A 13,414-nucleotide genomic window follows, 5' to 3' on the forward strand; every position below is an offset into this window, starting at 1 on the left:
TTCCAAAATACCTTTTGTATTATGGATAGCAGTGCCGAATTTCACTCTCTTTTGCTTTCCCAGAACACAATGCTTGCAAAATTTTAATTTGCAAGCCTTTGCACCTTTCAACAATCCTTGCTTTGCCAGAATTTGCAAGGATTTTTCGCTGACATGTCCCAACTTCATATGCCACAACTGTATTGAGTCCAATTCTTTGTTGCCGGAAGCTGCAGCGACTGCTCCAATAACTGTACTACCTTTGTAGTAATATAAGTTATTTTTCCTGATGCCCTTCAATATCACAAGTGCGCCAGATGTCACTTTCAAAACCCCATCTCTCATAGTAACAACTGAACCATTGGATTCCAAGGCTTCCAATGAGATGAGATTTTTCTTCAAACTGGGCACGTACCGAACATCAGTTAGAACTCTGGTTGATCCATCTTTATTCTTTAATTGGATTGAACCTATCCCAATAGTTTTACAGGCATTGTCATTGCCCATATAAACAACTCCTTCATTTAGTTCTACTAAATCAGAGAACCACTCCCGGTTAGGGGACATATGATAGGTACAACCCGAATCCAATATCCACTCATCTGAATGGAACGACGATGATGATGCAACCAGTGATAGTTCAGAGTCACTGGTATCATGCTTTGCAACACAAGCATCTACAGCAGCTTTTCCCTTATTCTTCAGCTTTGGACAATTTTTCTTCCAGTGGCCTTTCTCATGACAAAAAGCACATTCATCTTTCCCGAGTCTGGACTTTGACTTTGATCTCCCCTTTTGAGTTTTCTTCCGAGTGTATGAATGACCTCGGACTACTAAAGCTTCTGTATCTCTGATTGAGTTTTTCTGTTTGTCCTTCTTTCTCTGTTCATAACTGTATAAGGCCGCACAGACTTCGCTCAGAGATATATCACTCCTGCCATGAAGTAGAGTAGTTTCTAGGAACTCAAACTCCTCAGGAAGTGACCCCAACAGCATCAAAGCCAAATCTTAATCTTTGAATGTCTCATCCATATTCAGCAAATCAGTGACTAACTGATTAAATTTGGTGATGTGATCATTCATTGTGGTACTTAGGACGTATGTGAAGCGAAACAGTCTTTTCTTCAAGTGGAGCTTATTTTGACTGTTTTTGTTCAAAATTTTTTCTTCAAGTGCCACCCACAACTTATTTGCAGAAGTCTCCTTTGAAAAAGCATACCTCTGCTCTCGAGAAAGGCATGATCGAATTGTGCCACATGCCAACCGATTGATCGCCTTCCAATCTTTCTCCTATACATCATCTGGTTTCTCTTCATCAATGGCAATGTCTAGACCCTGCTGAAAAAGGGCATCTAGAACCTCACTTTGCCACATACCAAAATGGCCCGTGCCATCAAAGATCTCCACGGCCAATCTTGCATTTGCAATTGTCGATCTTGTCCACATGGACGATGTTGAAGCTCCTACACCGACCGTTTTCTCCATAATCTTTCAATATACCTAAGGAAATCTTTTCTGATGTGGAAGATCAGTTTAAACTGCAACCACAGAGCATACTACGATTAACCTTCGGCTCTTGATACCACTTGTTGTTCCAATAGGGTCGGAAGCGTGTAAATTATTGTACTAAAAAATCACACAAAGTTCAATTCCCAGGAAAGAGAGGTGGATCACATGGATCTCTTAAATACCAAGTCTTTCCTTAGACAGAATATCCCTTCTATAGTAATTTAATAGCACAATTAAATACTACTATTATACCCTCAAATATTGAAAGAAAAATAGGACAAGAAAGAACACAAGAGTTTTAACGAGGTTCGGTAAATTATACCTACGTCCTCGGGCACTAACACCAGATGATAACTTTACTATCTCCAAAGTATTATAAACAAATAGAATTCCTTAAGAATTCTCAAATGGGAGAAGAGAGAAAACTAAGAGAGAAAGATTGGTTGGGATGAATTGAAATGAGAAATGAGAAGGCCTATTTATAGTTGAGGTTCAAGGACCAAACAATAAATAGCCCATTATCTCAAGGACCAAAAAAAAATTATCCCTTGCCACTTTTCCAAAGTTGGTGGTTGTCATTATTGATTGTCTCCCATTAATGTTAATGACAACCATTATTAATTGTCTTCCATTAATGTTAACAGACATCACCTTACACTTTTTGAGATTTTAGCCAGAATATCTCTTGAGATACATGTCAAAGTCTAAGAGGTAAAGTGACATTTTGCTTGGTACTTAGTTGCCTCCTAATACATCAAATCAAGAAACCGTATTTTATAAATATAGAAACATTACTCCCAAACAAAGGGATGAAAAAGAACCTCAATAATTTTAATATGAAAAATCATAATTAAAATATTATATATATTTATAAATGTGAAATATATATTTATGATTTATTTCATATAAATTTTAATACAATTATCTATATTATTTAATCATATTATATATACATATATTAAATTTTCATACATTTATGCAACAGTCAAATCTATTTACCTATATTGACATGGACAATTGGACATTGTACCATGGCCGTACAAGTGAAACCTTTGGAGACATTTCCACGTCCCATTGGTTACATAAAAACAATGAAGTTCTTCCCCAAAATCACACAAGTCAGAAGCTCTAAGCTTCCTAACTAGTCTTTAGTTTTCTCTTTTTACTCTAAGAATATTTGAATCAATATATATTTTACTTTAAAGTCCAAGTTCATATTTAATGTTATTTTTCTTCTACAATTTGATCATATTTAAATATGCATGTCCTTTTTTTTATTAATATCAAATTATCTATACCCATAACTCATTCTTGCTGTCATGTCAGTTCCTGTAATTAAAAATGTATCTTATATTACAATGCCATTAGTCTTCCTAATCAATAAATTCACAATACGTAAAAATCATGGGATTTTTTTATGTTTATTTTAACTTAAATTTTAATATAGGTGTTGATGGAGTTTTAATTTAATTTTAATATAGGTTGATCAATTCGAATGCGCTAAAAGCTTGAAACACATTATCCTCCTATTTATGAGTTAGAGAGAGATATTGTATATGACGAATCTTAATACACGTAAGTTGAATTTTACTTGTTCTTATTTGGACTAGTATAATTGTACTTCAACCTTATTAAAGAAAAAGGTTAATTCACTAATAAACCCTCCCTATGAATTAATCTTCGTCTATAATGACTAAGTAATCTATCTAGGTGAAACTTATTTTATTCAATTGACTAATCAACTTTTTGTCTCGGATTTATCTTTTCTACAAAGACACAATACCCTATTTTAGTTAAAGTTGCGGGGTGGGTGAATCCATAAATATAGAATTAATAACTTTTAATTTTCCAATACAAACCATTTAATGATCCTAATGTATGCAAATCCCGAACCTACTTTTTTTTATCTATAAAACCTCCATCAAATTTTGAATTGTATCCCTCTACTTTATTAAAATTGAGAAATTAATTTCTCCAATTCAATTTGTTAAAATTTGATCCTTTAAAAAAAATCGTAAATAAGTGAGTTTAAAGGGTTGTTGAACCATTTAATAATCCTAATGCATGCAAATCCCAAACCTATTTTTTATAAATAAAACCTCGGTTAATTTTTGAATTTCATATATTTATTTTATTAAAATCAAGAAATTAGTTTCTCTATTTCAATTGTTTTTACAAATAAAATTTTTCCTCCTGAATTAAAGATGACGTAGAATTACAGTTATATATAATCATTTCTCTTTAGTTAAAATAAGTAAGCTTAAAGTACTAATTTTTACTAATTTATTATATATAAATTATTCAACTGTTGATTTTTTAATTAATTCTTTATATATAAATTATCTTACTTCTTAATTTTCATTAAGTATGAGGATGAATTTCCGACAAATTAAAGGAATCTTGTCAACTATCATAAAATAAGGGGATGGGATTGAAAATTAGACCATAAAAACTCAATCAAAATTGGACGGTTGTGATCAAATTGTGATATAAACAAGAGTAAAACAAAACAGTCACACTATTATCCATGGACTCTCCTTGCTCACATGAAGGATTTATAGACAACTTTCTCCATGCTTATTGCTCAGTCAATCACTTCACCCCCCTAATCCAGCCAACCCACTTTAGCCCTCTCTCTTAATTTCTTCTTTTTTATTGTCTCTTTGAACTCTAAAAACCCTAAAATTTCTTTTTCTCTGAAATAATGTCAAGCAACAAGAAAAAGCTGGTTCTGAACACAGTTTCAGTGAGCTTAGGCTGCAGCAGCAGTTGCAGGAAACCCAAGCTGACAAGCTTTTTCAATCCAAAACCCAAACTGAAACTTAAAATCAAACCAAAATCTCATTCTCTTTGCAACAATCACTCTTCTTCAAGTTCATCCACCAAGAAAACAACCCATTGTTCCTTCTCTGAAAATGAAACTGGTACCTCTTTTTCTCCAGGTACAGACACTGCTATGTACTGGGACATGGATATCGACACAGACGGTCCGGACAGTGCTAACAAGTGTTCAATGGCGACCGTACGAGGTTTTGGTCATGTCGGAGGTGACAGCTTGGCGGTGGAGAAAGATTCTGATGATCCTTATTTGGATTTCAGGCAGTCAATGTTACAAATGATATTGGAGAAAGAGATATATTCTAAAGATGATTTAAAGGAGCTTCTCAATTGTTTCCTGCAGTTGAATTCGCCTTACCATCATGGGATCATTGTTAGAGCTTTCACCGAGATCTGGAATGGGGTATTCTCCGTCAAGCCTGGTTCCGGCACCGGTACTTCGCCGGAGATGCGTTTTGGGCTTAGGCCACGACAGTTCTAGGGAAATAAGGTCCAATGGGCTGATAAAATAATAGTACATTCTGACAGTTGGCTGATGAACACTTGTTTAAGTTATATTTAAAGAAATATATTTTCGAATTTAATGCAATAGCAAGTTGGAGGAAACTTTTTTTTTTGTGTGTGAGTGTGCATTAAAGGAAAAGAATATATATTTCTTTAAATAAAAAACTTTTCAAGAAGTGTAAAATTAGAATGTCTAAATGACTCAAAATATTATTACAATATGGGTCATTTGTAAGCATATGGTAGTGTAGAAGTTAATTATGTTTTCAACTTTGGAAATGGCAAGTGGTAAAATTCTTACACTTATTTCTATTTAAAGTTTTCCTGGTTGAAATGTAGCTTGATTTATTATTGTGTCTAACATTTATCAGTAAAAAAAAATCGTTTAATACATAAATTTATTTAATAGATAAATTTATTAAAGAGTTTATACATATAGATACAATTAATATCTAAAAATAAAATATATCCAAACAATTATAATTATACTTAATCGTTATAAAACACAATCAAACTTATTAAGTTTTATTTATATGTTAAACGATAAGAATGGGTAAATAATGGTGAATTAGTTGAAGGAAATCATGGTGGATGAGTGAGATGTGAGAGGAGGAGATGCTCTATACAATTTCACATGTTAATTTCCAAAAGAAACTAACATCAATGATTAAAAGTTGGCTAAGTAAACAGAAAAGATTGGTGGTGGGTCAATAGAGAATAGATCATTTGTCACCATGCATTCATCCTGTTTTGGAAAAAAATTATGAGGGAAAGTTTTAAAGATGAAAAGAAACTACTAGCTTACTGGATAAGAGATTGGCAGAGCCATGGATTAGGTGGTGGCTTCATATGTCCCTTGTTTGTGGGTGGCCGTAGAACGGATCAATAATAATATAATAAATACATTTTTTTTATTTGTGCTCTTTTTTCATTGTATAACTATATAAAAAAAAAACCAATGCATTGTTGAATCCGAATGTGTTCTGATCTTGGGTGGGAAAAGATAGGCATTGGGATTTGAACAGTAATAATTAGGTCAAAGAGTGTCCTTTGACCATTTCTAAGTGATGATATATGGGTAAAATGTCTCCCTAATTTCTCTTAATTTCCATGTTAACTAAATTAATAGATGTTTTTAAAAAAACTCTAAATAATTTAATTTTTATTGATTTTAAAAATAATTTAAAAATATTTAATCATGACATTATAATAATTGTTTTTGTTAACTTTATATAAATTTAATTGGTATAATAACAAATTTAGCTATCATAATTTACACATTTTATCAAATTAGTTTTAGTTTAACAATTGTAGTTTGCAGTATGTGTAAATGTATAAATATTGAAATTAAATTTGTTAAATATTTTACAATAAATACCAAATTAATAAAATTTGTAAACATCGAGGGCTAATATTATTATCATACCAATCAAAATTATGTACAATTAACGAAAGTTATTACCACCATGATTAATTGTTCTTAACTGCTCAATTTTAAAATTGACAATGATTAAATTACTCCAATTTTTTAACAAAGACCAATTTGCTCAATTTCAAAATTAAAAGGGACTAGAGAGGTTTTTTACAAAAAAAAATGAAAAATACCTATTATCTTTAATTTCTATGATTACTTTTCTCAATAATATCATTTTTAAAATTTAAATTTATATTATCTTAATATTTTTTAATAGAAAATACATCTAGAATTGTTTAGGGATTTAACTCAATTGAAATTTAAGTACAAAATGAAGTCATTTATATGGCAACTTATGAACATTAACAATTTTTTGGGTCATAGTTTAATAGTTTCTTCTATTCCTTTTGTTGTTTTCGATAATTATACTTTTTCTTTGGAATATCATGGTAAAGGAATTGAAAAAATAATTAACTTGTAAATATGATAAGTTAATTTTATTTAACATTTTGTTGTAACGATAATTAGAATGAAAATAGGTAGCGTAAAAAGATAAGAGCAAAAAAGAATCGATACTATCAAATGTTGTGTTTTTGTTAACACAGTTCAGACACAACGATTCTAGGTCTATAAAGTCTTGTCCAGTAAATAATTTTATTCAACAATCGTCCGGATCAATTATTGGCTTAAGCTCAATCTACCGTTACACAAAGAAGTAATTGCAGCTCCGATATTGGCCTCAGTTGTCACCAATCACTCACTCAAATACCTCACAATACAATTAATAAATTCTCCAAAGAATACTTAACAGAATGTCATAAAATAACCAAAAAAACACATTTTGATGTGCGACACAAAATAGCCCATTTATAGGCCTCTTGAAGTTGTTAATCAATAGTGTTTTGATAGGTCTTAAACTCCTATTTAAAATCATTAAATATCCTAAGTATTTATCATATAAAAGTCTTTATAAATCAATACTCTAATAGCTCCAAAACTCTCTCAAGAGATAATAAGACTTTTATATTTATCCAATCACCTCAAGTAATTTGGTTAGGAGTCTTAGTACCCTAATCGATCCATACTTCTAGTTTTTTTAAATATGCAACATTCAAGTAGACCAAATTCAGCACAAATAAAATCTTTTCATGGCTCAAATCAATGATCCATGTATAGAAATAATTTCATTATAAAATGACATAGAACAAATAGTAAAAACTTTCTCAACAAAAATAATAACATAAACTCGAACAAATCTAAATCCGAAAAGTATTAGTATTTATTCATATTAAAATTAAGTAAGATGAATTTAATAATTTCCCCATATTTATATTTACATTGATATGGTAAAATACATTATGAAACACAATACCAATTACAAAGTCTAATGGTATACATTAGATCTTTTACCTAGGAGGAGAGGCAAAGTTAAAGAAAAAAAAAGCGAAAAATAAATTATAATTCTTTAAGAAAGTTAAAATTTAATGTTATTATTTTATTAAATATTTTAACTTTTTAGACTGACACCCTGCCTACCCCTATTGAGCAAAATTATATCTTACATTTTATCTCATCAGCATTAGGAACATAATCACTTAGAGCTAAGTCTAGGGCTAACTTCTTCGTCAAGTAAGGGCTATTTGACAAGAAATGATTAATGTGTTTCTTCTCCATTAATGTTTAAATCGGAGGAGAAATATGCTTTAAAACCTCTATTTTTTAAATTATTATAATAATAATGATATTAATCAAATTAAATTTCAATCAATTAATAAAATTAATTTTTTTTGGTAAGCATCTTTAAATTAAAATTGTCGAAGTTTTTTTTCCCACCTTCTTATTAAATTGTTTAAATTGGATTGTGGTTTAATTTTTTTCACCTTGGACTAACCTTTTGACAATTTAAAATATTATCACTAAAATTATTTTTCACATTAACATTTATAATTAAATTTAAATAAAAAAATGTATTACTAAATAGTAATACAAGTTGAATCAACTCAGACTTATAAAATCATTTGCCAAGGATCTCAATTAACGAAAATTTATGTCATTTCTCTTAGCAGCTGAAGGTATTTATGTATCTTTATAATATGCTACATTAATCAAGTCTAGTGAAGAATTCACACGCATTCAGTTTAACTATGAGATCAAATGGCTGTAGCAAAAATTGAAAATTTTATTGAACGAAGCTTCTTCCTCAAATAATTAATCACAAATATAATGAGAATGGAGTAGAGGACTAGAGAGTGCAGTGATAATTATTGCAGCATGTGGCAAATTCCACAATTTTTGATTGTTTTTTTTTTCTCTGCCATTTCATAAATGTAGTTTGTCTGATGAAATTAAAAAATAATTAAAATGTAGTCCGCTTTAAAGGTTAGTCAAAAATTTATCGAATCCGTCCCTTCATTTTAAAATATTTTTCGAAATTAGAGTATTTATTATAAACAGTGTAATTAATTTCAAGAAATGAATGATTGATTATAAAACATATTATTCTCATGAATAAAAATCAAACTTCTAACCATATAATTAAGATACAAGATGATGTCACATTTCATAATTAATTTGGAAAATCCCTTACTTATGCTATTGCAATGTGTAAAACAAAAGGGACCTCTCCTTGTGGATATTATAAATTATGTTCATTTAAATAAATTTTTTATATAGCTAGTGAAAATTGGGTTTATTAAATATGTTGGTAGATGGGTTACTAACATCGTATGATACTATTATTCTTATTCTCAAAATTTTCTTTTTTCAAAAGGTCTAGCATAGTATTAAATTTACTTATAAAACAATTATTAGATTTGTTCAAATTTTCAAATCTGGAGTACAATAAATATGAGAAAATTGTACATTGATTATGATTCATTTTCAAACCACATTAATATTCTCCCAGAATAAATAAAAGTAATTTATGGTAGTGTATTTCTATGGAAGGACTTCACTAGTATATATAACTATTAATGATATATATCTACTTCCTAACTTGAAATTTGAAATGATAAAATTATCGAAGAAATGTTAATTGTTTAGTGATACTAGTTAAGATGTTAACTACAAAAATAAAATTAATGAATTATTATTTTTAATTAAGTAATGCAAAAATGATTTTAACAGATTAAAGTCAATGAATTGGACTAAAATTCACACATGAACATTGCACATTGCACATAACGAGATTCAAAGACCTATGCATATAATTGCGTATGGTGAATCTTAAATTTAGATATTAAGTGTGCCAATGAATATATTTTTGACCATTAGAAACCATTAGGTTTGCTTAAAGAAAAACAAAAAAATAAAAAAAAATTCATTGAGATTTAAGAATAATCGAGATTACAAAATTCTTAATCATGAGGTGTGGTGGTTACTTACCTCATCCACTATGAAATCGAAAATTTAATCTTCGCTCATAAAAATAAAACTCATTTCATGATCAATTATTTACCTCTTTAAATAATACTCTTAATAACAAAATTAAAAGCTGCTATCCTCAATAAATACTCTAATTTCGAAAATTACAAACTTCTCAAAATAGTTGACTTGAATTGCAAGTAGAGACCAGTACTTTAGATGTAATGTGCAATGAAAATGATGGTTGCTTCTATCCGTTTCCCCCCCCCCCCCTTTTTTCTCTGTATCTCATAATTATTTCACAAATGAGCTGGTCTGATCAATTAGAAAAAACTTAAATGTGGTGTGGTTTTCGAGTGTCTGTCAAAACCACAATCTCATAATCTTTGGGGCTAGTAGAAACAACAAGTGACCTTCATCATGAGCCAGATATTGTATTCAATTTTAAAACTGCATCATTGCATGTCAATTTATTTGATTGTCCCAAATATATAGGAATCCCTATTATAATTAAAATGAAATCAACCCAATGTTAGCCCATTAGCTAGCATTACTTGCTTGTAGTGCATATACTGACAGTGATTTATTTCACCAATGATATATAAATTCTACTTAAAAAAATTATCAACATTAGAAATAAAGATGAAACTAATTTTTTTAAAAGATAAAAATGAATCATATATTATTAAAATTAAAGTGAAATTTTAAAATATAATTTTATATTAACATATAATTTTATAAAATTTTAAAAAATTAAATGATAAATCTATTATTTTTGGGCATACAGTTTTTGCTTTCCTCCTTAGCTAGAAGTAGACATAATGGACATCTTTATCTAGCTATTCTCTCTGAGTGGGGAACATGTCATTGCCTTTTGTGGTTGGCTAGATAAAACACTATTTGCCTTAACTTTTGACTAAAGAAACTCTAAGATAAGGACCAAACAAGTAAAGACCTTCCGGTTTTTCTAATCAAATTCTTCAACTATAGGGGAAGAAGACATAGTTTCCTTTATAATCCCAAATATTATGAGATAAGTTTAACATTAGGATTAGGCTTCACAATTCATTTATTCTTATTATTTTTCATGTCATAATAATGTCTGAGGTGATGTTTATTTGTATAAAGTTTAACATATTAATAATTGACTAAAATAAATTTAACAAATTAAGTCTCTAAACTTCTGTTAATTTTATGTAGATAAACCCTTATATTTGTGCACACCTAAATAAGTCCTTAATTTCTTTTGACTGTTAGCATTTTTCTAATTTAGTGGACTCATATAACATTTGGTTGGTAAGGGTTTACATGTGTAGAAACGAGATCATACGAAATCAATTAATTTATTGTTGCCAAAAGACCAGACAATTATGAAGTTTGGGACATGAAGTTAAAGTAGCTTTAGTGCATTGCTTGCCCAATGAATTGTAATACTGGGATTTCTAGATTTTGGAGCTTAAAAAGGTAAAAGAGATTATGATAATACAGAAGAAAAAGTGGCCACACAAGAGTCGTATCAAATTAATTCCTTAGGGAACTCCATAATTTTAATTCCTTGTCCCTCATTGTCATACCTTAACCATTTCAAACATAATATATTTTATAGTACACTTAATCGATCAAAGAGGACTCTATCTCACTTTATTGATAGCTCTTCCAACTATCTACCAATGCATGGCAAATTAAAGCATTTTGTAATTAGATTAGATTACATTCTCTAGTGCAAAGGTTATTACTTTTCAAAAATTATGAATTAATTGTAATTTTATTTCATAGAATTTAATTATTTATTTTTTAAAAAAATAAATAGAATTAAACATCCGACTACATAATTAAGAGATGAAGTAAACCATCACCACATCCCATCACACATTATTGTTTGTAATGCTTGATTTTAATTATTATTGATTTGGATGTATATTGTTTGAATTATAATTATAATTATACTTGTAATTTAAAAACCTAATATTTTAATAAAAATTAAAGGAAGATTTTTAGTTAATACGAAATTAGGCCTTTGTTTAGACTATAATCTTTTTTTTTCTCCTTTTGGTGCATGTCTACAACTCTTTAAATTAATGGGTTTCATTTGGAACAAACAAATAATGGGCCTAAAAAAGTCATGAGAAATCTAAAATAATTGACAGTATTCCTGGGCTGACTCCATCGTCTTAAAAGGCCCATGTATTTTATACAGTAGACAAACTTTACAAAATTGAAAGAAACAAGGCATGGCATGGGATTCAAATGAGCAGCAGCAGCAGCGAGGGGTTTGATTGTTCACGAAACTGCAAGTTATTAAATTGGACAGCAAAGTACTCATTCTCAAGTCACTATCGCACCAAATCCAAAAAAGCAATAAAACCCTAGTTACATACTAAATTTATATATGGATCAATTTTCCAACCACTTATATTAGCTGATAACTAGTTGCATATAATGATAAAGTATATTACAATTTAAAAAAAAATTAATTTTGAATTTTAAAACTAATATAGTTGAGAGTCCAATCATGAATTTTAAAATAATTAATTTTTATGAACAGTAAAATATATTATCCTAAATCTCATTTCACATAAATAATGGTTTTTTTAAATGTATAAAAAAAAGTTATTTGGGTTTTTCTTAATAATTTTTCTTCATTCACATACTATACTCTTTTTGTAATGAATTATGATCTTTTTGGTGTTGGCCTACTTCATCAAAGTTTAAAAAGTGTATAATGTTTCTTTTTGTCTTTTATCCCATTTAATTCAACTATATTTCTTAAAAGTTTCTTTTAACTAAATGGATGGATAAATATTATATAGGGTAAACTACATTATTAGTCACTAAATTATGAGTAAGTTTTCATTTTGGTCACTTAACTAAAAAAATTATAATTTGGTCACTAAACTATTCGAAAGTTTTCATTTAAGTCATTGAATTATTCACATTTTTTTATTTAAATTACTAGGCTGTTAAGTTCTTTTTTTAAATTCCACTAGTAAGCTCCAAGCGGTGATTCGATGATCAATACAATGGATCAATACTCATCGACAAGTAGAACATACCTTAAATCCAATCAATCTGATAGTCAGTGTTGAAGATTGAAGAAAAATGCTGTTTGAATTTTTGGTTCACGGATTTGTAATGTCTAAAGTTGTTTCATGGAAAAATATTGAACGGTTGAAGAGAAGGGAAAAAACAACTTTCGATTGGTACAAGCAATACAAATAGAAAAAGTCATATAACATCAAATTTAAAATTTTAACAATTTACATGAATTTTTTTGAATAATTTATTTTTGTTAAATGATAAAAATCTACTCATAATTAAGTATTTGATGATATAGCTTACCCAGTTATATAATGTGATGGGCCGTGCTATGTTATAGCATCCAAACTCCAAAGCCCTTTGATTATATATATCCTTTTTTTTTTTTTGAGAAAATAACTTTGACAATCGAGACATTGAATTAAAAGAATGGAAAGATACTGTTTGGTCGTAGTGAAAATCGATTTTTCTTGGAAAATGGAGTTGCCATTAATATGTCTTTATCTCACTAATTACCATACATTGGACCATACTTTAATTTCATGGTTTTTGAAATACACATTTTAATTTCTGTTTGTTTTTTTCCCCAAAGCCTTCGACAAGAAAAAGCCTGCAGAGTACAAATGCCTCTAATTATAAGGGTTGAGTTTGTTTGTCTGAAGCAGAAATTATTTGCTGCTGCTCCATTTTAGCATACGTATTCAGGTTTTTGACACATCACATGTCCTATCACCCTCCATTTATGAACCTATACATATACAGGTTGACATA

General features: G+C 29.3%; 1 protein-coding gene across 1 annotated transcript; it reads left to right on the forward strand.

Moving 5' to 3' along the window:
* The first annotated feature begins 4,017 nt into the window (after positions 1–4,017).
* On the forward strand, positions 4,018–4,941 carry LOC107925560 (transcription repressor OFP6). Its single transcript, XM_016856278.2, has one exon. It carries the CDS (start codon positions 4,193–4,195, stop codon positions 4,805–4,807), a length of 615 nt encoding a protein of 204 aa, XP_016711767.1. The 5' UTR covers positions 4,018–4,192; the 3' UTR covers positions 4,808–4,941.
* The last annotated feature ends 8,473 nt before the right edge of the window (positions 4,942–13,414 follow it).

This window comes from Gossypium hirsutum, chromosome A01 (genome assembly GCF_007990345.1).
Source record: "Gossypium hirsutum isolate 1008001.06 chromosome A01, Gossypium_hirsutum_v2.1, whole genome shotgun sequence".
NCBI lineage: Eukaryota > Viridiplantae > Streptophyta > Magnoliopsida > Malvales > Malvaceae > Gossypium > Gossypium hirsutum.